Source organism: Aplidium turbinatum, chromosome 14 (genome assembly GCF_918807975.1).
Source record: "Aplidium turbinatum chromosome 14, kaAplTurb1.1, whole genome shotgun sequence".
Lineage (NCBI taxonomy): Eukaryota > Metazoa > Chordata > Ascidiacea > Aplousobranchia > Polyclinidae > Aplidium > Aplidium turbinatum.
The window spans coordinates 6,893,055-6,919,187 of NC_137485.1; the positions used below are offsets into that span (position 1 = coordinate 6,893,055).

The window sequence follows — 26,133 nt, forward strand, 5'->3', positions numbered from 1 at the left end:
TTAAATTAAATTGAATTATTCAAATTTGAGTTAAATTGAATTGAATTGAATTCACATTGTTTATACTGTAAGCAGGGCCGGATTTAGCTGATGGGGGGCCCGGGATACTTTTAGATCGGAGGACCCCGTGCGAAAAACCATCTCTACGTCTACAGTAGCATCAGTCCAGTACTGCACAGCATTTTGCAGAAACTTTAAAGGCCAAAAGGAAAAAAATAACACAAAATCACATTTTTTCCACATAGGGGGTCCTTCAAAAGTCGGGGGGCCTGGGGCAACTGCCCCCTCTGCCCCCCCCCTCCTAAATCTGGGCCTGACTGTAGGCCTACTGTAATTGTACCGTACTAATCTCGTAACAGACGAAATAAAAGTTCTTTCTCTTTCTCATACACTCACGTTTCCAATTACATACTAATTAAACTGGTTCTTTGTCTTGTTTTATTCCCTATATTATCCATTATTCCATTCTAAAAATGTAATATTGTACACAGGGGCTCTATCCACTTTTAGAATTCGGGGGGGGGGGGGTGATTTTCGGATAGTGGGCTAAAATCGTCTTAGTCTTTCCAACCACTCTAATTAGTGGGGGGGTGATCACCCCCCCTTGGATAGAGCCCATGATTGTACAAAAATCTTGGTTAGATTTTCTAAGCTGTATTCTTTGCTAATGTATTTGGCTTTTGACAAAAATGTAAAAAAATCTCTACACCCGATGTCGCAACTTTACTGAATCGCATTCCTCTCTTGAAATGGTTGCTTGCAGCTTTTGTTGGCAACTGGGTGTGTTATCAAGCTCGAAGAAAAAGTGATTTCAGAGCTTTGAACTGTATTTTCGTCAAGTTCATCGAGCATAAAGTCAGTTTTTGGCCTGCAGAATTGTTTTCATCTAAGAACAATGAAAAAGACTAGGCTATCTATCTTACTTGCCTAATACAAATTTGATTTTAGATTAGCCAAAATATTGTTGTGACAGTTTAGAAGAAGGGTCATTGATCATTCTATTGATTTGAATTTGACAGGTAGTTTAGGGATCTTATCATTTGCTGTTGCAGTCCAGTTTGGATTTTATTCTCATAGACTCGGGTTGGGTCGTACTTTAAAAATGCATCCAGTTGTTTTCTTCATTGCCTAAAGATGTAAAAAAGAACCAATGCAACAGTATTTATTGAAGACTTAAAATGAGTGCACCGCTCCTGCAAATAAAACTAAGAGTGGTAAGGCAACAGCAAATAATTCATATTGTTATTGGTATATGGCTTAGTTTTATACTTAATTATTTAGCCCCAACTATGGAAGTGAGTAGGCTAGGTTTACCTGAATGTGCAAGCTTACTTATGAATTTCCCCAGTTTAAAGCAGATAAGGCCTAGTAAGTTAAAGTTTTTAAAATAAATAGGCTATAATGATGGTTTTCATAAATTTTAATGAAAGTGGTAAGTTAGCCAGTAAACTTATTAAAATTAAACCTAGTCCTACAGTACAGGTTAACATTACAGTTTTGCCTGTCAGTGACAGACTGACAGTCTAATAGGCTACGGTAAATGATATAACGAGTGCTTATGACAGAAGCCTATCTTGTGCAGCTTTATTGAGTAGCTATTCTAAGATAGTTAATTCTGCTTGGTGATATTGTATTTATGTGAACTTGACCAGGCTATGTATATCTGCTTACTTTATTTGCTATATTGGTAGCCTATGTTATCGAAATTCTAGCATTTGCCAAAATAAGCAGTCCATAATTAATTCAATATTTGAAGGGAACTGTAAACTACCGTACCTATTGCCTCAAACATGAATAGTTGTGCAATATGTTGATGTAACTAATTTTGTTGCTAACTAGATTTGAATGTTACATTAAGTTTCATTGTTTCAATCTTAGAGCATTACCGGTAATTAAAATAATAATTTTTTCTATATAATAGAGTTAGAAACATAAAAATTTAATTCTAATACTGTATGAAGCTTGAAAGGCGACGAAAAAGACATTCAAGAATTATTATACGAAATAGGGATCATTTATATTTGATTTGCACTTTCTACTTGGTGTGTGTTTCTGGAAGTAATCACTTGCATTAAGAATTTTATGGATATATATGTACACAAAAATGGGAGATACATGCGGTGAGCTTCCTCTTCCCACAGGTTGGGAAGAAGCTCAAGATTTTGATGGACGTGTATTTTATATTGATCACAACACTCAACGTACTTCATGGTTGGACCCTAGGGATAGATTAACTAAGCCTTCCACATTTGCTGATTGCATAAGTACAGGTGAGTTACGTTTCTGTTTATTTCATTCATACGCTTGAGAATGCATGCATTTGAACCGCAAGATCTTACTAGAGTGAAACAGCCTCTGAAGTGAAAGATTTGCATGTCTTGTACAGTAAAATCAAAGACTGACTGATTCTCGAGCAGCCTTTCAGTGTAGTCGGAATCATCTTGACCCTAGGGTTGTGAAAGAATTGACTCTTGACCCCAGTAGCTCAATCAAAAGAATAGCCTCTGGGTATTTTATTTTGTGACAGTTTTTTTCTTAAGTAAATAAAAGGAATTCTTTCTGAATATCACCACTTTGCTGCATCTGTTGATTAGTGCAAAAATAGTTGTGTGAATAAAGCATCAAACATGCAGTAAGTAGGCTACAACATTCGTGTTGTGGTTGTAAATCAGAATTTATTACTTTGCTTGCAATCTACAATTCTACATAGTCAAAATACTAAAGTTTTTACCATAATAACATCTCAAGACATATATATAGGACTATACATTTTCTACACTAAGTAAAAATAATGGTTGACTTCAGATTTTGCTATGCTGTGGCTGTATGCACAAAACAGTAGCAACACCGGAAGATAAACAGAAGCCAGATTTTGAAAACTATATCTTACAAAATGCAGGGAAAATGAAACGGTTAAAGCAGTGTTACCTTCTCAGCCTTTTTTTACTGAACTTGTTTCAAATGTATTGTAGAATTGCCAATAGGATGGGAAGAGTATCGTGATGAAGAGTATGGAGTCTACTACATTGATCACATAAATCGTAAGTCTTGATTACTTATAAATGTTCCTGAATGTAATGTTGTTTTTTTTTCATTTTAAGTTCACTAGATATATAATCATTCATTTCTGTTCAGAAACATGAAACTTAGGATTTAAAAATACTTCTATTAATGTATTTGACTCGATATATTTTGTGCAATCTCTACAAATTGTTTAAAATCCAAAAAGTAGTAGCATGCTACATTGCTACAATGTTTTGTTTGACCACTTGCAATTGTACTGTATATATCATACTGGTTCATATAAAGTTTTAGATTGCATTTAGTTGCACAAGTCACAGGTAATTTTGATTTTCTCAGCTTTTCTGTTAAAACATTCAGAGCATTGAGCAAGTCTTGAATTTTTGTTTAAAACAGAGGTGAACCAAAAGGAGGATCCGCGAGTGGTATGGCGCAGGACTCAGCAATCGATGCTTGAAAATTATCTTTCATCTGCTTTGCAGGAAGTTCAGGTTTGTTTGTGTTTGTGTGTTGAAATTGCAATCTGTCTTAAAAGTTAAGTCATTTGATCAAGGTGATTGTTGGTAGTTGATGCTGCTTAACCATTCCTTAAAGCACAGCTTCTTAGTTCATCTGTCTTTAGTAACATTTATTTTGATTTTTTTTATCGCACCGTTATAAATACGATATTTTCTTGACCACTGTGACAGATTGTGATGTACTCTTGTGATTGTGAATTGCTGAAATGGCTATCTTTTTCCCACCAGTGGGTTTGTATTTTTGCGATTTTACTGAGTCCCTGCAGACTATATGAAGGTTGAAAAAAGAATATTCAATTTTGATAACGCACATCAATGCCATGTCAATTATATAGGCATAGGAAGGCTCCGTTCAAAAATATTTTGTTTTGGGGCAAAATTCTATGCCTATGTTTCGAATTACATTTTATTATAAAGAGTTTTACTTTAATCATAAAATAATCAAAATCGTTTGTTAGCGTGGTGGATTCAACTTTTATTTTGTACCTTATCGTCTTTTCTTCAGCATATTTTTGTGGGGCGCCATTTTGTGTTATATAAGCAGCTATCACATAGTATAGATAGTACTTAATTAATCAAGTTAGTCGTGTTGCCTGATGAAATTTGTTGTTGCTTTCATCTTATGACTCAGCTTACAACCATCAGAAAGGGCTAAATGCGGCTAAGCTGATTTTAATGACACAGCACCAAAAGAATGTACTATGTCACCATACTTCCAAGTTTTAATTATTAGGTTTTATTTGCGGTTTATGGTGAGTCAATAAATCAGGTGCAAGAAAGCACAGTTTGATTTCTACTGCAAACAGCCACATACAATTTTTCTTTGTGTTTCTGCTGTCATTGCGATGTAGACTATTCATTGTAGTTGTAGGCTAGTGTGGAGTGCGAAGACGGTCAGGTGCGCAGACAATCATTAACCATGAAGCCTGTCGCAAGTCTTTAAAAAAAAGATGGCAAACGGATCCCTGGTTGTGATATTCTGCGCACAGTTTCTGCGCAAGTTTTTATCAACTGTTTGACTAAACAGCAACACATCTTTACTTGTGAAATATTTTTTGATTGTTGTATAATGGATCCCTTTTATGTAGCTTCACCATGATGTGCTTATTGTTCTACTCAAGATGTGACAAACACATCTGACGTCATACTGTCAAGGCTGGTGGCGATAACGTGTACTCGATGTTGTGTGACTTTCACGCAAGCTCACCTTGCAGGCCCCCAGACTATGTCACCTACAGTAGGGGGCAAAGAATTTTTTTAATCTGTTTTAAAGATTAGACAACTATTGTGACTTCCGCTCCTCGGTTGGTGTTGTTTTATAGTGATGTTGACTTTGTCATGTGACCAACTTTGGGTTACTCGGTCAACTTCAGCAGCAAGTTTCATTTTGTGTGTTTATAAATCCGGTTTGAAGCGCTCCAACGATGACTTTAATCCTATCAAGGGTTTAAACTTAAAGCGGTTATTGTTGTATTTGAAACCATGTAGACCGTAGACGTGACAAGAATATTCAAGCTTGTTGCTTGACTATCCTGTTAATCACTTCACATTGTTCATGGAATTCCTGGAAGTAAGGCCGCCATGGCTGTTCGTCAAAAACAAGTTAAGATAATTCAAAACTTTCGTTTCCTTTTCTTTCTCCTTCGTTTCTTGCTTGGCGATGTGGCTGTATTTCACTATCAGCCAAAAGTTATTGGTCAATTATCTTGTCAGTTTGTTTTAAACAAGGAACGTTTTTGTTGAGTAGAACACTGTTATATATAAGATTTTATATGACCTGAATTGGAAGTGGTGAGCCTTTCCAAGAAATAAACTGGGAAATGGCTACTCGCAGTTGTTGGTGTTTTCTAATCTCCACCCCGTCTCAGTTGGATTGCTTATCTCTCAGCTAAGATAAGAAGATGCGCCGGTTATCTGTCTTCATAATTATGCCACAAGCTGAAGTGATTACTTGTAGCTACGTTGAGCACGATCGTTTTATTCATTGCCATCCATCGGTCAATGGCAGTTCAATAGATGGCTTGTTTATAAACTTGCTTTGCTTTCAACCTTTGGTAGTTTCTAAGTTTGTAAAATAAACACAGCATTCCGATGATTAACTATGGGTTTCCAGTTCAGAAGTTTTTGTTCCTCAAAGCTTTGGCCAAAGTTAAATTTAGTGGTTGTTGCGCCATTGTTTGATGAAGCAGCGGTAAGAATTTTGTGCCAATAATCCAACCGGCAAAAATAGTTTTTTTTACATTGATTCAACGTCTAGCCTTGAAGAACGGGTGCCTACTTTCTCTGGCTGCTTCTGTCATTGATGTGCTGCAGTATGTATGCGCGTTTGTTTTTCAACTATCCCAGACAGCAATTCAATCGTTTTTTACATTGATTTAACGTCTGCGCATATATCTGCAAATTCTATCAAATATAAATCTGCAAATTCTATGTATTCTTCAGACACAATTCTTTGCTGGCGGTTGTTTCAAAGGCTGCTTTAATTGCAAAGCTTCAGTTGTTGACTGATCTTGATGAATGATAAGTTAAAGTGGCTTAGCTTTTCAAGTCTGGAAGTTCCGTGCCAGAGTTAGCGAAACAGTCGATTAAAGGCTTATTTTTATTCACCATAAATTCTATTTATTTTTTTATTTGACATAATCGCAGAAAAACGTATAAAAATCTAAATTTTCGAAAAGTCTCTGTGGCTATTTGGTTGCTTTTTACATTCGTCAAAAGATGTTGGGCTTCTGTCGCACATCAATCTTAGTGTCTTTGACAGAAAAACAACGAAACGACCATGCGGTCTACTCGTCAGTTGTCGTCCCAATTTTAGGTATATAAATAACACGAATAGTGTCAGCAATTCAGTTTGTAAAAATGAAATTCTTGCACACATATTGCTGCTATGAGAGCGACATGGAGCAGGGCCGTAGCCAGACCGCAGAGCAAGGGGGGCCAACTTTTTGTTAGGGGGGGCCGAAAAAATTTAAATGATTTTGGCATTTTAACCTTTTAAATACCGGTATCCAAAAAAATTGCAATATATCAGATTAGTGTTAAGACCAACACTGGTCTCTTATTTTATCCGCTAGTTAAATCACGGCAACCATATTACAATGACCAACATCACAGCAATTGTTGACTTGTATAAATAGCGGTACTTGTTATGAGCAAAAACTTTAACTGGCTCGAAGAAGCTAATGCCGAGGATTTTGATATATATGATTACATTCCGCCTATACACCCGTGAGCACGTCTATTGCAATTGCAGTCGCGGATGTTTGGATGCAAACCGTCACACAAACAAGTCTAAATCGATAGATTTCGATACAGAATGTTCAAAGGCCATAAGCACCAAGTTTGCCTGTCTTGGTTGTAACATGCTCGGTCTAGTGGGAGCGTCAACCCTTGTTAACACTGAGAATCCACACTCACAAACGGCAGTGCTAGATCCAAATGTAGCAATATCTGCTGCAAGGTTGAACACTTCACAGATCACAAAACTAGAAACAAAATTGACTTACACTGATTGGATTGAAGAGAAAAAATAAACACTGCTTAAAAGATTACGGAAAGTAATCGATTGCGGAAGCCCGCGTCGTCTTCGCCAAAGATGACACCCAGCGGCAGAGGGTCTGGGGGGCCTCCCCCAGAAAATTTTGAAAAATTACTTTGAATTTGGTGCATTCTGAGAGCATTTTCAACGAAAATTTGGGTATGAATATTACTGTAAAATGGTGCTGTCCGGTGGCATAGCAAAAGCCAAAAGAATAAGATCATGTTTTCTTGGGCATTTTTCGGTAATAAAGCTAAGTCTCTGTGTTTTCTTGTTGCTAATTCCTGGCTGAGATATTTGAATGTTTGGTATCGGCAAAACTCGCTCTTTTAATGCAGTTTCGTTTAAAATTAGGCAAACTTTGTTTTACAGACATAGAGACTGAAAGCACCATTCTCAATATCGTGACGTCACACGCGTGCCAAAGGGGGGGTTGTAACACCCCACCTCCCCCCCTTGGCTACGCCACTGGTACCGAGAATAGCGACAGCTGATATCAAATAGCCTAATTTGTACCGGTTTGTAGGCCTGCTGGAAAACCATTCCCTCTTTGTTAGGTTATCATTCTTTCCCAAAACATTTTCATTTTGCACCGTTTCTGACAATTTTTCTACCAACCTAACACGTGTTGGCCTTGGTTGAATTGAACATGTTGAGGTTGCCAAAGGAGGGGGTAGGGGGGGGGGGCGAAATTGTTTAATCATTTCAGCTGTTAACTAAACAAAACAATTGTAGTTAATTGGGACTAGGTTGGAGCTCTGCAACGGAAAAGATGGTCAAAATCATTATAATTATAGCTGTTGCTCGAAAATGTTGGGATTTTGCCAGGGGGGGCGAAATTTTTTTCAGGTGGGGCGAGGCCCCCCCTGGCCCCCGGCTGGCTACGGGCCTGACATGGAGTGTACTAAAAACACACCAAACTCACAAAAACAAAAGAATGCTATGTACTTCATATTTTGTCATTAAACTATCAAGTAGGGATTAGAATATATAATAAAGAGTAACCGTCTTTTAATGGCTGAAAGTATTACGTTGTTTTATCGTCTTCTGATATTGAACCAAATGTAATCCCTTTTTTAGTGTTGTAATCAATTCGCCTCCAGATATTTCCACACCAAAGTAAATACAATGAATTATATCAGTTTGAACTCTGTCCATGTTACCAAACACATCGAATCGGTTTCGGTTCTTCCCCAACTTTCAGGCCTCGAAACTGAAGGCGGCCATCGCGGCCATGGCCGCGATTAACCTACAAAAACCGACATTTTGTCCGCCGGGTCTCTCCCTTCCGTCGGACGCATTTGTCCGCCATGAAGTTCCGAGAAAATTTTACGCACGCAGCCTTGTGAATAAAGTACTTTGCCACTTATAATCACAAAGGATTAGGAAGCAGTCAAAGTATCCGATAAATCAAAATACACCCTGTCTAATGTCTATGCTTGAATTGTTAACATTATTGATTGATCAAGCAGCTGATGTCTGACGATAAGCTGGATGCAAGTGACATCACAATACACTTTATTGATGCGATATATTCAGTCTTCGAAATTAGCGTCGGCAATAAAAATTCCGAGGCCACACGAGCGCTTGTAAGGTTAGGGTTAGACATTCCTCCCAGTCGTTATGGCACAGCCATAGATTTGTTCCTTAGTCAACACCCTGATGGATCTCTATGAAAAAGAAAGAGGCGTGTGGATTGGTACCAAAGCCGCAAAACGTGGACGCTTTATTGCGAACGGCAAAGACGGTGTAGATTTACAGCCAAGCGATGAGCCTCTTGATGTGTCTGATTCCAGTGATGACGCGACAACCTCGTGCTCCGATACAGCATCTGATGATTCCGATTCTGACAGCTAGTTCTTTATCAAACAGACTTTGTGTTGTTTGCAGTATCCCAATTGTGCCGAAATTATGTTAGTGTATACGTAAATCGAGGCAATCTTCTTGCAGGGAGCTATTAATTTGTTATTGTTACCTGGTTGAGCAATTGACGTTATTTTATGATAATTCAACGTTGCTAGATGTCGAATTAATGTAAAACAAACATAACTTTCTTATTGGGCATTGTTGCTACGCAATATAACCCGCCGAGAAAATTAAATCGATTTGTGCTGACTCGAACGTTGAATCAACCCAAAATTAATTTACTTTCCTCCCGTGAGTTATTTAATGTGAATTACTGTAACAGCATGCGACGTGCGTATCTTGTAGCTCGCTTTATCGCTACTTTTGGCATTATTACATCACAACAAATCAAACAGTGCGGTCGTGATAGACTACTCTAGTATATTTTTCACCGAAGAAAAAATGTGCTAATTTCGAAGACTGTGTGTTGATGCGTGTCGAAGTTCCGATGGCCGCCATGTGCTTGTGATTGGCCGCCAAACAGCTTGCTTCAGTCGGACACGTTTGGCCGCCGAAAAAAAAAAGTTGTTTCGAGGCCTGACTTTGCCTCATATGACCTGTTTCATTTGTGTTGTATGTTGTGAAAAATATCATCACCACGAACAAAAACAGACGACTTGATAAGGACTCTCTCTTTGAAGGTAGACGTAACGTTTCAGGTTGTCATACCTTTTATCGTACAAAGCCCGCTTATGACTTCCTTGCTTTCGCATTCGAACCATCTGCTGGCATGTTTTCTTTTATCGCCGAAAGGTGTATCTTGCCACCCTCGGCAATGGGGACATCGCAGGATTAAAACTGGACTTCCGGTACTACTACAGTTAGCAGCGATTATGAAGTTCGCCAATGTTTATATATGTTTTGCCAAAGGAACTTTTTTTGTATAATATTATTTTCCCGAAGGAACAAATCTTGAAACGTTCTTTCGTTTTTCTAATAAGTTGAGATTGTTTGATTTGAGGAATGAAATTAAGTTGTAATATTTTCAAAAAGAATTGTTAGTTTTTTACAATGAAACATGCCTGCGCATATTCAACAGTATCATGATTTCTGAAGTTTAGTAAAATCAAGAACCAAAACTGAAACAAAATTTTGAAACTAAAATGTTGTCCACAACTCTTAATTTCAGTTTCTCTTGTGTCAAGATTTCGTCGTGTTTGAAAAGCTCATTTTTCTAAATAATTTTACAATTAAGTCCACAGCAACTGACACTTGATCCGCTTTGTTATCTATTGGTTCGTATCTTTGCCTCTGTCCAGATGCTACGGTCAGTTTGCTATTGAAATAAAGAATTTCTACCCCTTTTTTATCAGTGAATAAACAATGCCGATGGTTTAGATCTGGTTACGCAAAAATCGTTTCAATCAGGCATTGCTGTGTTGATGAGAAAGTGCCTTCCTGGTATTACTCATAAAGCGGCGAAGTTGGTTTCAGGAAACCTGGGCGAAAAGTCGGACATCTTCGGCTGAGAAAAAGTAAAAATATACTTCATCGCTTTCTTTGGCGAAATACTGTTCGGGTGACGATTTATGATGTAATGGACAACCACAAGCATTATTTAACCATTACGTCATTTGATCGAGACGTTTTGTTGTTTTATTACGTCATTTTTTTAATATTTCGTTGTCTGCGGTCGGCACTTGGGTGGTATGCCCATTGCCCAGTTGTCAGCTTAAAATTGATTGTGGCATTGCCGTCTGAGTTCGTGTTTAGCCAATGCGAGCTCTGCACATTGCGCCCATTGTTTGATCGCGTCGTCTTATGCCAGGATTACCAACACTATATTTATAGCATGATTATTCAGTCAACTCTTCGTCAAACAACCTATGTCTTTAGTTTGAAACCACGTTTGTGAGGAACAATAGAAAAGACATGCGATACTTTTGCTGATGAACAATGGCCACCACCACTTTGGTAATTCAATCACGTTCCACTGTGTAGAATTCCATTACGTTTACAAACTGTGTTTCAGACAATGAAATGGATTTTCCAATAAAGAATCGAAAGAAAAAGCTTTCTTGTTTGCCGTTTCTTTTTCGGTTTTGGCATAAATCAAAGTACACGGCCTCCGCATTTTTCTTTTGAAGTTGCATTCACAAATATTTCTGTACCAAGTATTTTTTGTCGTTTTGTGTCGTCGGACTTGTTTTCAACATTTCATTGGTGATGAAATTTTAACAGCAGGAACTAAGATTGATTTTCTAAATAAAGAAAGACTTTTTGTCAATCACCCAATACCTGTCTAATTTTATTCTGCAAAAATGAAACAGGATTTCAATTCAACTTGCGTACTTTTGTCACAACCGACTGTAGTTGCAATTATCTACAGTGGGCGTGCTTACAGATTGACTCTGTCTGCTTTGTAAAGCCCTGAGGAGCAACGCATTTTGCGATGGATACCGTTAAAGACAAGCATCATTATTATTAACTATAGTCACCTATTATATTCAACTATCTTGAGAAGCCAAATGTACTTTTGCATAAATGACTTTCTCTTTTTCCCGATTGGGTCTTTAGCTTTGAATTTCCATCGCTATTTGGCACTCGCATCCTGGGCACAGTTTGCGACAACGCCCACCTTGAGGCCTTGATAGAAGATACCCAACCAAGGTTGCTTTAATCAGCTTCTTGCCATGCTTCCAGAATCCAGAACCGTGGTAGTTTTGGCTTGCGAGTCGCCGTAAGACCGGTTCGGAAGATCTTCATTGTGTGTATGATCATGTCCCGTGCGCGGAATGGCCCGTTTCGGTGAGTCCGATTCGGTGAGTCCGATCCCTTAACGGGGGATTTTTTCAATTTTTTTTTTTAATTATTGGGTACCGTAGCCTAATTATCATTGCCGTTTTAGGGTTAGGGGTTTGGGGTTAGCGTTAGAGGTTAGGAACACACCGAATCAGACTCACCGAATCGGACTCACCGAATAGTAGCAGACCCTCCCGTGCGATCACTTGCCCATCTCAGCAGCCTTATTCCCAATACACTGAGATGTCTTTTTTGCTGATAGCCAGCATTCTCACCGGTCTCATGGTGGTGGTACAAACGTTGTGTTTAATTTTGTTACTAATATTTTTGTGGTATAAAACGCCACTCATTTCATGTTTTGCTTCTCATTTCATTTCATGGTTCTCCAGGTTGCGAACTAATTTGCTGGCTTTGGGTGCCATCAGCAATAATACTTATGCGTCCCAAGATACCTAAGTGTTTCATTGCGTTCGTTTTCGTCATTGTGAATCTTCCAGACAGCAAATCAATCGTTTTTACGTTGAATCAATGTAAAAAAACGACTGATTTGCTGATTAGGTCAATGCTACAGATCTATCTCTATGATCAGTTGAAAGTTATTGTTTGACCAATAGGATCACTTTCTTTTCAAACAACCATGAAAGGAATAAGCGAAAGTGAAAATCGTTATAACTATTGTTTGACGATACATGGGATTTTGCTTCAAGGATCGTATTGCACATTCTGCAATTGTTTCTTTGGTTTTTATTATCTTCATTTTCACTCTGATTGTAGTGATCAAATGTTACATTTACAATATCCCGATAGCACTTCACTGAATATGCCTGTCAGGCTATATCTGAGACAACACAAAGCGTTTTCTGAGCGCACTATGTAATTGTGTGGGCGTGCTGATCACTGTAACATGTTCTGCGGATTGTGGTTCAGGTTGATGATGCCAACAGCAATGGACACGATACCACAGTTACAGTTTGAGTTGCAATTAGATTCAACCGAAGACGTGACGCATTTGTTAAGAACTTTTCGTTTTGATTCATTTCCTAACCTGTTGTGGTCTTCAGTCTTCATTTTAGGCTACTTTTGAATACTTGGATCACGTAATCAAAGAAGAGTTCAGTTGGCTTGGGAAACCTGCTTCAATCTAAAGTTCCGTAACTGTTGTGTTGATGCCATGCGTAAAAACGTTGAATTAACGTTGTTGTTTTCTTTGATTATATAGTGCAAGTCGGTGTTATAGCTTTGTAAGGTTTCTCTCGAAATTTTGCCAAACCCAGTAGCAGACGTTGAACCAATGTAAACGGAACATTTTTTTGCTTAGAGCATTGCTTACTTGTGTAAGCGCGATGTTTTTGAAGCTCTTAACAAGAAATGATCGGATGTTTATGGTCAATCTTTTTTTGCTTCACGTGCGAACAGCTTTGCATTGCTTCAATGCATTCAATAGTTATAAAAGCGCTGGCAATCATGACAAAAAGTTTGAGTTTGTAAGGTGGTCAAAGGTTGATGCCCAGACGGCCCAGACAACAAAATCCGTCATTTTTACATTGATTCAACGTGTACAGACGTTGTTTGTGTGTTTCTTGAACAGGCTCAATGATTTGCATGGAGTGGTTTTTCAAGAAGACTTGGCTAAAGTTTTTCTTGGAAAGTACATGCCCTCCCTTCGCCGCAAATAACATGCAACCGCTACTTGAGCTTATTCTGTGACATCAGCAAGTTTTGTTATGATTTATATCACATTCCTGTGGTTTTGTACCTACACAACTCTGTTGAAAGTGCAAATATATCCCATAAAATTATTTGATAACGACTAAACACATTCTGTGTCTGGGCATAAAATTAAAATATTACTTTACATTGAAAAGTTGTCTTAATCTAACATCGAGTACAAAGTTATGCGACCGTGAAATGCCAATGCTGGGTTCGTCGAACAATGATGAATACACCAATTGGACAGCTTGTTTGAAAAGGCAATGCACATGCTTCGCCCACTGTAAATAAAACTATCTCAATGAAACAGCAAGCACTTTCCTGACTATTCGGGCTCTTGGCGTAAAAACAATTTCGAGACCCACAAGTGCTCTTGACGTGTATACGGGCACCCACTCAGGAATGCTAAGTATACATTCACCGTTTCATTGTCCTTGGCATATAGTTCCATTGTATGCGATAGTGGAATTTGTGAAATCGCCAAGCTGTAAGGGATGATGGATGGATCCATTACTTTAAGAAGATGAATTCAAATAGTTAAAACTTTTTTTTTTGCTTCAAAGTATTATTGAAGTTAGCTTTTTTCGAGATCATTGTATGGTTTATCTTTGAACACAAAAGTAAATTGTAAATGTTTGACCCAGGTTTGGGTTAGTTTTGATTCCTTGTTTACCATTCTGTGCTTTCCGCCTATGACAAAAAGTGGCTAAAGTTTTTTCTGCATTGGTCTTTTGGCACGCCCGCCCGTCGCAATTACAAAGATGCTGGTTATGTTTTCATAACACAAACGACAACTCTCATCCATACGTAATTTGGCCATGACCTCATCAGGGTAGTGCAACACTCACTGCTCTACCATTGGTTGGTAGATTTTTTAAAGCTTTTAAGAGCGTTGACTGCAGCACTGATCATGGTAGATTTGCCAAAGCACCTGTAAAACCGAGTTTACAACTTTACGGCAGCTCATTTATGCGAAAATTGTTACAAACCATCTTCTTTCAAATATATGCTTACAACGGTTCAAATGGCGACTGCCTTTCGCCTCTGAAAATGACTTTTAATTTCAGTCTTTCATTGGTCATTTAATTATTATTTCTCTTCTCAGGAAAAGGAGGAAGTTGTTCATCTGAAAGCGGAAGAAATTGAATTGGCCAAGAAGCAGGTGCTTACCAACTATAAACAACTTATGAACTTATCTGTGCATTTGGTCAAAGAACTTAGCATTTGAGTGCTTTTTAAGCAACGTTGCTTAACGTAGAGCGGTAGAAAAAAGATTTAAAAAAATTAACAACATTTTTTTTGTTTTTTGCAGATAAAGGACCTGAAGCATCAAGTTGTCCGAAAGCAAAGTGCCAAGTCTTCACAAAGCAGTAAGTTTTACATTGGGCTTTCACTCTTTACAAAACTAGCTTTTTTTACATGATTGATTCGACGTATAATGACGTGCAAAACCGAATGTAAAACAGCTTTATTTAGTTGCTTGAGTGTGCAACTTTTATGCCCGAACGGTGCACTTTAGAAAGAGGAGTGAGCTTATCGTAATTATGTCTATGTGTATCAACAGCTGCAGACAAAGAGATCTTAGCTGGACTTAATTTGTTTGCTCAGAAACATAAATCCATATCTCTAAAAGACCCTACTTTACTCAACTCAAAGACTGTCTGTCTTGTTTGTTTTTGTTTTTCCTACTTGAACCATTTCTTGTACGTCTCCATTCTTATTGCTAACCAGTGACATCAATCATTTTTATATACCGTACCACTTTTGTTTCAAGCAATGAAGCTTTTTTTTATACGCTATATTCACATGCTTTTGCACCTACCTATAAATTTTACAGTCAAGGTAATTATTTTTTATTGTTAGATGCAATTCTGCATATTTACCCAGTTTTCTTTATATTACTTTGTAACAAACGGCATGTTTGGTTGTTAAGGTGGAAGTTCACATTGTTTTGGTTATCAGATAGTTAACATTTTGTCTTCTGTATAACAGTTCATTGCTTGGTTGTTAAACGGTCAATAGGTGTCAGGTTGTGGCGCCGACAATTTGCAGAATCGTGTGTTGTTAATGTGCCAAGCCAAATAACAAAATCTGTCATTTTTACATTAATTCAACGTCTGTAGACGGATTTTTCTGTCTGGGAAGATGGATGGACCAACAGGGGATCAATTATAGACTAAGTAATCGGTCGATTATGCAGTTAAAAATGGCAGACTATTTTCCCTGTTTGATCCAAGCGTAATCCGCTGATTAGAACTGCCAATTACTAATCCTCCGATGAACGTTGCACAAACTAATTCTCGATTAACTAATCAGATCATTAACTTGCTCAAGCATTTGAAAGTCGTCATTGGTGCATCGAGCCCTGAGATTGAAACCATAACTTTTAATCTACAGTCAACAGCGCTGGCACATCTTGTTCCAACTGGTCCATCTGTACCAAGTTCGACCCTGAGGTTGTCCGGAGTGAATGGGATGAGATGAACCAAAGAGTCGCTGCTCTCTGTCGTGAACTCTGTATCGCCAAATCTGATTTGGTCAACGCTCGTTCCAAGCATAAACAATGGAAGGGTCATTGGTAAGTGTTAGCTCTTTTTGTCGTATCCAAGCTTACGTCAGATGGTTGAAGATTGAGATTAAGTAGACACTGGAATGCCGAGAAGCCAATCAATGTCCACCTTTAAGTATGTCTTCAAATATCTTGCTAAAGACACAGTTGCTTGCTTTCAATAAGGGACGCATCACTCTCCTAAGCTTCGTGATCATTGAAGCTTATATCATTTTTACGTTAAGAAGAATGTTCTGAAAATCCCACTAAAGGTTTTTTGGAGCATTATGATATCCATTACTTTAGTTTTACCCCATTTAATTTACCATGCCTAATGACTGCTCCGATTAGATGCTCAAGATAGCGTTTAAATTTTTTTTTTTGCACGCAATATTATTAAGTTTAAACTGGTGTGCATTTCTTGCTGTCGTTTTCGATTATGTTTTTAAAGACACGATTCCTCTTTTTTTTTCCAGGAATGTCTTTCAAAGTGACGGTAGCAGCGAAACCTACGGTTCATTGGAGCAAGTAAACAGTGTTCCCCCCGGAAGATTTATTGAAGATGGTGAACGTGGCAAGCTAATGTCACAATTGCAAACAACCAATGACAGGTTTGTTGTGGGATTCTCGAAATCGTGCGGTTCGCCAACATTCAGTTTTTATAGGAAAAAAAAATCATCCAGTAATTCTTTTTTTTTTTACTTTGATGCAATATCTTCAGACGTGTTATAAACCTGCCACGAATGGTAGAAACTTTGTGCAGCCCCAAATCAGTTCTTTTTTACATTGATGTTACGTTCGAAAATGTTGAATCAATGTTAAAAGGACTGAGCCGAAGGCTACGCATACCTTGCTGCCATTCGTGGCAGGTTAAATGTGATGCGCTTTGAAAAACGTTTGAAATATTGTTTTGTATTTCGAGGATGAAAAAGCCACTGTTGTTACTCTAGCAAAGTAATGGATCATGGATCGATAAAACAAGGCGGATCAATTAGTCAATTACCCTTTCCGTTTTACAGGATTGCCGATTTGACAGAAGAGTTGCGGAACCTGGAAGAATTGGGATCAGCAGATGGCAATCCAAACACTTTGCTCCTCATCTCTGAAAAAGAAGAACTCCTCAACGACATGTATACCAGAAGCGCCGGCGCACGGTCGACAGAGATGGAGAAAAAGACGGCTGCCGACCGATGCAGAAAGTTAAAGCAAGAATTACGGTATGTTGCGGTGCGAAGATACATGTGTGGCGGTGTGGCCCCACCTACAGTACCTTTCGGATTTAGTCAGAAAAGGGTTGTTTAACGTTCTTCAACAATCAAGCTGATGTTTCAAGAATTTATTCAGGTGCTTAACGCGTGAGTTGGAGATTTACAGTTTACTTCTTTGAGAAATGATGAGCATTTGACTCATCCAACCATGAATATGACAATAATAATATTTATAATCAATCATTCCACGCAAAACGTTTGAGAGACCTGAAAGTTAGTTGTCATCAGTTGAAGATTAGATCCTCGAGTTATGAAAAAGGCCACTTGAGTGGTAAACCAAGTTCGAAAGCGCACATTAGCAAGCGTTGTGATATTTATTGTTTTTTTATTGCGAAAGAAAACATTTCTTTCGTCGCTTCGTGAGTCGTTAATAATTTACGATCAGCAGTTAATTAATTCGCAGTGACATATCTCCCACAGACACAATGCAAACGCCATTAATGTTAAATGCCCACTCTATGTTTGTCCACATGCTTTGCAATACGCAAATCATGAGCTACTGTATTGTATGTATCAGTATCTTGTTGACAACATTCATCAAGGTGGACACAACTATATCACAAACGGACGATCGCATTGTTGACTGTATTTGTGGAATGTGTCATTTGATACAACCACCATAGTTTGTAACTAGTGTTTTAGTTTACTGAGAAGGAAACAAAGTATTTGCGCTTGGACACGACAGGCCTTAATTAGTGAAAGTTTAGAATGTTTTTAGTTTGTTGTGACAGATTGTTTTTCTCAGTTTTGTGTAAGCTTTGACCAACTGACATTTTCTGTTGCATTTCCCCTCGTTAACTCCAGCTTGGGTTTTTTGTGAACAACCATTAGAATTCGTCTTCGATGACGTTTTTTTTGTTCGTCATGTGGCACCATCGACACAAACATATTGACTGGAATGAGTTGCTCTACTGATCCTGTTCTGAGCTCAACTCAATAATGTTGACAGTGCAATGCGCTAATTACGAAGGAATGTTGATGCTCAACAACATTTTCACCGGTAGAGCTTTGATTTATTGCTCACTGGGGTCTAATTAACTGGGTTGAGCATTTTTAGCATTCACACAAACATTTGTTCTGAGGCTTTTTGATCAGTGAAAGTTTAACCAAGACAAACTGGCAGCATAATATATTTGATTTAACAAGGGGGAATCATCAAGCGAAAAGTCTTTCATTTTACGTTGATTAAACGTCTTGTGGAGCAAGAGCAACGTACCTCTTGCTGTGGCGTGATGTGAAATCTTTGGATTAAAATCCAAACAATTCACTTTGCTTCTAATAATTCAGCAACTCACTCGTACAGAAAAGCACACGGATTTGTCGATATATAACCCAAGGCTAAACTACATGAACGTTTCATGTTCATTTCTGTGACGCACTTTGACTTTGCTCACGCCTTGTTTATTTTGCCTCCCGATGCCTGGTAGTAAACCATCGCACATCAGCAATTACATTGAAATGGAAGTCCGAACAAGATCTTGTGTTGATGAATACGGAGTTTGTTCAAACATTCCTATTCAGTGAAGCACTAAAATGTTTGTCACTGAAGAATAGATGATGTTTGATCATAAAACGATCAAGAACTTACTTATTTTAAATCAGCACAGAGACGTTTATCTCGAAATGGTATCTCTAGCGCGCATCGATATGTTTATCTTTCGCTTTTAAGACTGCCAAGCTTTGCTGTAATTCGATTTATTGAACTGAAAAGAATCTTGACTTGTTACTTCATGATCGTTCACTATTTAATAGTCCCAAAATGATGTTGATGATTTTGCGCAGTTGCAGTTGCGATAATCGCTACTCGGATATCAAATCAACGTCTGAATACGTTGAATCAATGTAAAAAACGATTGATTTGCTGTCTGGATAAGTACTACGTGCAGTTTTGTGAAACTTTGCAGCTTGTGAATATGCTGGATACAGCACTTGGCCGATTAATTGGACGCAATTCGTTGCGTCTTTAGCATTTGATTGCGTCTTTGGTACCAACATGTACACTTGGTTTTCTTAACGTCTCAGCTGGAAAACCTTCAATGCGTGTCCTCATGGTGTATTTAAAGCCTTTAACTTTGTACAGAGTTCCAATTAGATTGAGAACATTTTCAAACCAGCAGCAGACTGCTTGCTAGTTGACATGCATTAGCAACCATGCCCACCTGCTGCTGAATACTGCTTTACCTCTTTCGTTTGGAAATGTTTTCAATATTTCATGAGAAGGGCTATAATCATGATACACGCTCTCAGTCTCTTGCATCATCACAGACATGTTATGAAGAGTGGCGAGAGAAGGTGGCAAGACAATCGTTGAGATGCGGCCACGAGCGAAGTGAAGGCTTTTCTTACTCTTCAAAAGCTTTGTACATTTTTCTACGAACTGCTACGCTTCTGGTGTGCAGGAAACATTTTTCCATATACTTGATCGTTCTAACCATATTCACTTGCCATTTAACCCTCGGCACGACGTAAATAAACGTTGAAGCAACCAAATACGTTCTTGACATAGAATTTATTATCTTCCAGAAACGCCAAGAATTTCAACAACCGCGAACTGGGAGAGCGATTAAAGCGGGTTGAAAGACATGAAAGCATCAATAGACAGCTACGTGATTCTATGGAACTTGCTAATAAGATAGAGCATCGACTGAAATGGTGAGTATGCGAGCTACGTAGAAAGATATTTACGGTATGCTTTCAATGTTTAATACATTTCGAATCTGGAAATTTTGATGGCTGCTTTTTACCACGTGTGTCATTCACACCTGGACATGAGTGTTTGAATCAATTACTATTCGGCCGTGTCTTGACTGTGTGCATTGCTTCGAAATGTAATTTGTTCTTTTGTTGATTCTTTTGGATTGTTGTTCCAATGCCGGAGGTTTTTATTGATTGTTTCAATATCCCATCAACACATTCCATTCTCGGCAAATTGTGGAGTATGCAACTCCTTTAAATAAATAACTTTGCTTTCACTTCAGGACTTTACAACTACCAAACAGTATTTCAAAGATATAAATCAAGCGTGGTTTAAATTTGGAACACTACTAAAAATATAAAAGATGGTCTAAATCAGCGTTTCTCAAAGTGGGCGAAATCGCCCCCAGGGGGGCGATTTCGAACCGACAAACAAGGTTTCAATTATAACAGGATTAACAGGCTTCTTAAATAATAATCCAACATTCTCTGCTGATAGTTAGAAACGTTCAACAGCAAAAATCGGGGCTAGGCTTGTCGATGAGTTATAGTGGCAGACAAAGGGAAGTAATAAAGTGGCTTCATAATTAATTTTGATTTGATAGAATTCAGAACTTTATCTCCAATTTTATAGTAGGCAAAAGCTGTAACAGAAGATTTTAGATAAAGATATTAGATAAAAAGTTTCAGAATAGATTTTAGAAACTAGCCTCAAGAGTGAAATTCAGAAATGGTCGATACGATTTGTTTTGGTGCCAGGTTGCTGACAAATAGGCTATGAGCTTAACTGGAAAGAAGCTAGAATGTGGATTTTGTCGTTTCCTACTTCATATATGGTTGAAAAGGGGTTATCGGCTGTGGCATTGATGCTTTCAAAGCAAAGAAATCGCTTGCTAGTTCATCAACGGGGTAATCTTCGACTATCTTACGAAGATGTCGCCAAACATTTCAAAACTTTGTAAAAGTCGCCAAGCTCATCCATTCCATTGAACATTATCATGGCACAGCCAATTTTGTTGATTAAATTCCCAAAACTAAATTTGTCTATCACTCTATTATTAGGCTAATGTTTAATTATTTATTTTACTTGACAGAATTAGGGGGGCGAAATTTTATATACCCCGGTTGAAAGTAGACGACTCAGCACTTTTTGATGGCTGAAAATTTGTAGCTATATTTAGTTTTGTGATGAAATCCTCCTTCAAATCAATCAAAATGTGGATTTTGCAAATTGAACAGTGCAACTTTAAAAGTGTTTTTGTAGGAGTAAATATTTGTTCTAAATAGTTTCGGGAAGCCTTCGATTAATTAAACTTAAAATACGGTTACTTGTATTTCAGTCTATCCACCAGCAGCGTGTCATTGTCATCGGTGTCTAGCCACGGTTCAAACCAGGCGACGGTTTCCCTTGCCCACAGCAGATCGTCGTGCGGGCAAGTGGCTGCTTCTTCCGGCCAGCAACCCACTCAGCAGCGCAGACCACATTCCTTCACCGGCAGGAATAATTCCATGACCAGGCTACAAGCTCAGAACGTGCGCAGAAGTTTGCGCAAACACGCCGAACAAGCCGACAGAGGTAAGATGTGTTCACTGTAGCTGACGTGCCTTCGCACTGGCGCTAGTTATGAAACGTCGCCTGCAGGCAGACGTAATTCATATAAATGTGTGTATTTAAGTAACGTCTGCAGCCATCGGATCAATGTAAAAAGGTTTGATTTGCTAGTTTGACGTATCGAGATTTACTTGATATCTGAACTTACTTAAGTTGTAATTTGTAAACTGCCACCTAATGTTGAAAGCAATATCCAACTTTAACATTGCTAGGTAGATTTAAAGCAATAATATGCAATTGTTTCAAAGTTATAACTCTCTGTTAATTATATTTTTAGTGCCTATTCGGCCCTTAGTTTCTAAGTTTGCATCTTCCTCCTCGTCATCTGGAGCGTCCGATTCTGCCTTTGCATCTTCCGGATTGTCCTCCACCAACGACATCGCTGTTGTGGGATCAAGTTCTCAGAATCCTCCTTATGACGACATCCTTCCGGATCGCAACATCAGCGCGTTCACTCGACGCCCAATTGCGTCTCTCACCAGAACAACAACAACCACTACTCCTCCAGGATGCGGACTCAGTCTAAGCAGCAGTAACGGGAGCCGCTCTTCTTTAGCGTCAAGCAAAAGCTCGCTACTGAGTCGCGGCTCGTCAATCAACTCTCTCAGCGTGATCGACGAGTCGACGCCGACCCCTTCGCAGATCGCGAGCGCAAGACAGTCTTCAGCTGATATGATTGGCCGTGGACCACCCAGATGTAGTGCCCCCCACGGACTATCTAGTGAACCTAATCTGTTCATGAGAACTTCCTCCATCACTCGCTATAGAACTTCTGGGTCACAACCCAAGTTGCCTGATTATGATGCCTTTGTCAAGGAGTTTCCGCAATATGCGAGACAGCAAAATGGCACAATTCCCCAACCTCCAAATGAGGGGCCTTGTACGAGATTACACAGCCAGTTAAGTCGCAACAAATTACCTGATAGACATTTACCCGAAGTAATTATGATGTAAAACAGTTTCTTTTTGTTTTGTTTATTACCTAACAACTTATTTTACTTCGGACAATTTATGACTTCAGTGATTCAAATATCCAGACAGAAAATCAATGTAAAAAACAATTGATTTGCTGTCTGAGTTGTTTGTTGTTCAAAATTTGTTTTAACGTCGCTGAAACGTCTGGCGATGTTTAAAAACACACACCTTGTACTGACAAGGAAAGGTTTTGTGCTAATTAATGTTTTCCAATTTTTATTCCCCCATTTATCCAGCATAATGACAATAATAGCAATCTTGAAAACATGTTATCTGGTGTTCATTATTGGCATCTATTCGTTAATTAATACATCTCTGTGTGTTGCGTATGAAAAATGAGAAGAATCGCAAAGATAAAGTGTGTTTTTATTTGATCCTGTTTTGTTCTGCAATTTGGTCCATCAAAGCGTTGAAAACTGCGCACCATCATGACAACGAACTTTCTTTGTCTTGTTGCACAAGAGTGTATTTGTTGATTTTGAAACGAACTAAATCGAACATACATTACCACTTGCATTTTGTCATTACCACTGGCATTAGCAGGTTAATTTTTAACGATTTTGTTCCTGAAAATACAGCAAGTATTGAGGTGCAAGCTCTTGCAAGTATTCAAAAACTGGTATTTAAGGCCAACGTGGTCTTGTTCGTAATCCTGTGTGAACTTTGCTTGGAAGGTGTGTTTGCAAATCGTGTGCGTGTTGCTGTAAGTGTGTCTTATCGCCAACTACACGTCTTGTTCTTGTGTTTTCGTATACGGGATGTGTTTCTGATATCACTGCTTTCTTTTCTTTTATCATCTACTCATTGTGTTTAAATGCGTGAAGGATGACAGTGGTTGATACTGATCATCGTCAGATATTATTAATAAGTTTATCTTCATTGCAAAACTGTCGACTACCTATGTTTTCACGTGGACCGTGAATCTATAACTGTATTCGTATCGTAAAGCTCGAGAAAGTTATTCCTCGGTTTTTCAGACAGCAAATCAATCGTTTTTTTTGTAAAAAACGACTGATTTGCTGTCTTGATTGTTTACTCGTTTCTCATCTAGCTTGCCGAAAAGCCTTTTGACCAACTTTTGAATAGATTTTTCTAAATTTATTCTCAAGCGTTGGGCTTCTTAAAAGCATGAGGCGTAAGCTTGCTGCTTTTTGCTATGCTTGCCAGCAAACAGTCATTTTTTTTTCATGCATTCTGCAGACATTGAATCAATAAAAAATGACTGCTTTGCTAGCTAGGACTGGATTGTCGTCTTTCTTTCATGTCTTCGGTGAAATTTTAATGTAAGCTTTACATCTGCTCCGAGGTATTATCACTGAACAAGCTGTCGTCAGTTTTGACGATGCTGGCTCAATCATTCTTATAATAATTTAAGTAGACTGGGATTAAGCTGTTTTTGCTCGCAGACAGCTGGGAAGTGTGTGGGAATGGAATTGTTATTTCAAAGGATGTCATTCCCTTTTTACTTTTGATGCTTTGAAATTCGTTCATATCTTAACAAATTACGTCTCAATTAAGCCTTGACATGTAGTATCAACGTCATTTCACACATAAAATTGTCGTGACTTATATTTTACTTGATATCCTATTCGTTCGTGATCTGTTGCGTCACGTGAAAGACCTTGCACATCAGTTGAAAAGAATGAAGGTACCTTGGTTGGGCTTGTCATGAAAGTGAACTAATGCAACCGGTAACTTTGCTTCGAAAATTTCTCTCAATGTTTTTCAATCACGTTGTCGTTTCATCTCTGTGGCTATTGCCTACCACCAACTTGTCACCACTGTGACCAAATAACACCGATTGTGACGTGTCACTATTTCAACAAAATTTTTATTGGCAACTCCATGCGGAATGTACGTATTTTTCAATATATCGATCTTATGTGCAATTTACAAACAAGAGCTCCACTTGAAAATTCATAGCGTTGGTATGGTTGCTATGTGGCGTGAAGGCTGTGGATTTGTAAGTTGAGTTTGCCGAAAAACCTATTTTTTCTCTGCGCCTATTTTTTGTATTGTATCTGACTGGTGTGAAATACATAAATAATTTATCGACTCTTCGTTTCTGACGCTTGGACGTACAGACGAGGCTACGAGTTCAAACGTTCTCGCTTGATCTCTCAGCAGGAGCTGATAATTATTTTTGTGCGATTATCACCATCTTGTTGCTTGGGTGTCATAAAGTCACGTGACACCCACCAGCGGTTACAGCCAATGTAGTATTTCAACCGGCAACGTTGGCAAGAAGCCCAAGAATGATGATTTTACAGATCAAAAATACATAAATAAATGTAGCCTACGGATAATACGGCGGAATTTTGCACCCCCACAAGCAGGCAGACCGGGGTCTGACTTCTGACAAAAGAAACTCGTCGGTTCAGCAATGTAAGAACTCTTCATCTCAAGATGAAGGAAGCTAAATAGCTATCTCAGAACAATGGATTGCTGATGAAGATTTAGAAGGCAAACTACTGTAGATATTTAACGTTAAATTTCTTTCTGTTAAAAAAATCTTGTACTTTTGATAGCGAAAAAACAACTATTCCAAGTGATGGTAATTTACTCACACCACACCATTGACAGAGCAGAAAGCATTGTATTTCTTTCACCGTTAAGCCGCAATCAAGGGCGTAGCCATCACAAAATTTTGAAACCAAATAAATATTTTTGCACATATTGGTGTGTCCGGCAACAAAGCGGCAAAGCATCCAAAGGGAGACCTCCCCCAGAAAATTTTGAAAAAATAAACCTTAAAATTGCGGATTCTGAAAACAGCCTACTGCTTTCGGCCTAAATCAATAGAAAAACTTTTGTCAAATTATGCTGTGATAGAGTAAAATTTTTATTTAAAATATCTTGGGTAGGCATTTATCTCCACTGACTACGCCCCTGGCCACAATATAAGCTCTGTGCTACATCTGTTGCAATATGTGGAGTGAAGGTAGATCTTGCAGTAGCCTACGACTCTACGAGTGTATGTCTGTAGCCTAGTGAGCACGACCAAAAAAACAAACAGCAAAACCAAAAGCCGTGCTTAATTTACTTTCATTGACGTCTCCTTTAAATCTGCATCGCATGCACGTTTTAAACTTCTGTGGTTTTGCCACGTTTTCTTTTTGTTGGTTTTATTTCCGTACACTATTTGTAACTTTATTATTGCTGTTGTTTTCTGACAAAGAAAAATATATTGAATTGAACAGATGTAGTAATAAATGATAACTTAATGTAAAGTGTTGTGGATTGAATTTGCTAGTTTCAATATTGATGTGGATGAGATTAAGAAGTCATGATAATCCAGTAATATGATTGAGAAAGAAAACCAGACATAAAGCAAACCCATCCCAAGGCAAATGCCTAGCGATGTGGCCCAGGAGAGCATGATTTTGAGCTCTTTTTATGGTCAGACTGCACATCACACAGTAGCATAGCATCTTTTCACATATAAACTAGAAGGGCACTTGCCCACCTAGTCCTTTTGCTTGCCCCCCTAGCCCTTTCTTTGCCCCCTTAGTTTGAAACTAGGTGGGCAACTTTTAAGACTTAATTTTTGTTTAAATTAGATCCAAGTTAAAGAATGAACAGCTAAATTCAGTCGTTTTCAA

The 26,133-nt window shown here is 38.3% G+C and overlaps 1 protein-coding gene across 1 annotated transcript; it reads left to right on the forward strand.

The window, feature by feature from the left end:
* The first annotated feature begins 1,930 nt into the window (after positions 1-1,930).
* Positions 1,931-24,586, forward strand: LOC145783131 (protein WWC2-like). Its single transcript, XM_082594913.1, has 11 exons — positions 1,931-2,270; positions 2,973-3,041; positions 3,418-3,512; positions 14,540-14,596; positions 14,747-14,804; positions 15,832-16,012; positions 16,459-16,593; positions 17,002-17,199; positions 19,774-19,902; positions 21,285-21,520; positions 21,834-24,586. The coding sequence occupies exons 1-11, from the start codon at positions 2,093-2,095 to the stop codon at positions 22,508-22,510; spliced, it is 2,013 nt and encodes a 670-aa protein (XP_082451039.1). The 5' UTR covers positions 1,931-2,092; the 3' UTR covers positions 22,511-24,586.
* Positions 24,587-26,133: the final 1,547 nt, after the last annotated feature.

Bases quoted from the DNA above. Each gene is read 5' to 3' on its own strand.
- LOC145783131 (XM_082594913.1), top strand. From the start codon at position 2,093: ATGTACACAAAAATGGGAGATACATGCGGTGAGCTTCCTCTTCCCACA. The intron at 2,271-2,972 runs GTGAGTTACGTT...AATGTATTGTAG, and splicing joins TGCTGATTGCATAAGTACAG to AATTGCCAATAGGATGGGAA. The intron at 14,805-15,831 runs GTAAGTTTTACA...TTTAATCTACAG, and splicing joins TGCCAAGTCTTCACAAAGCA to TCAACAGCGCTGGCACATCT.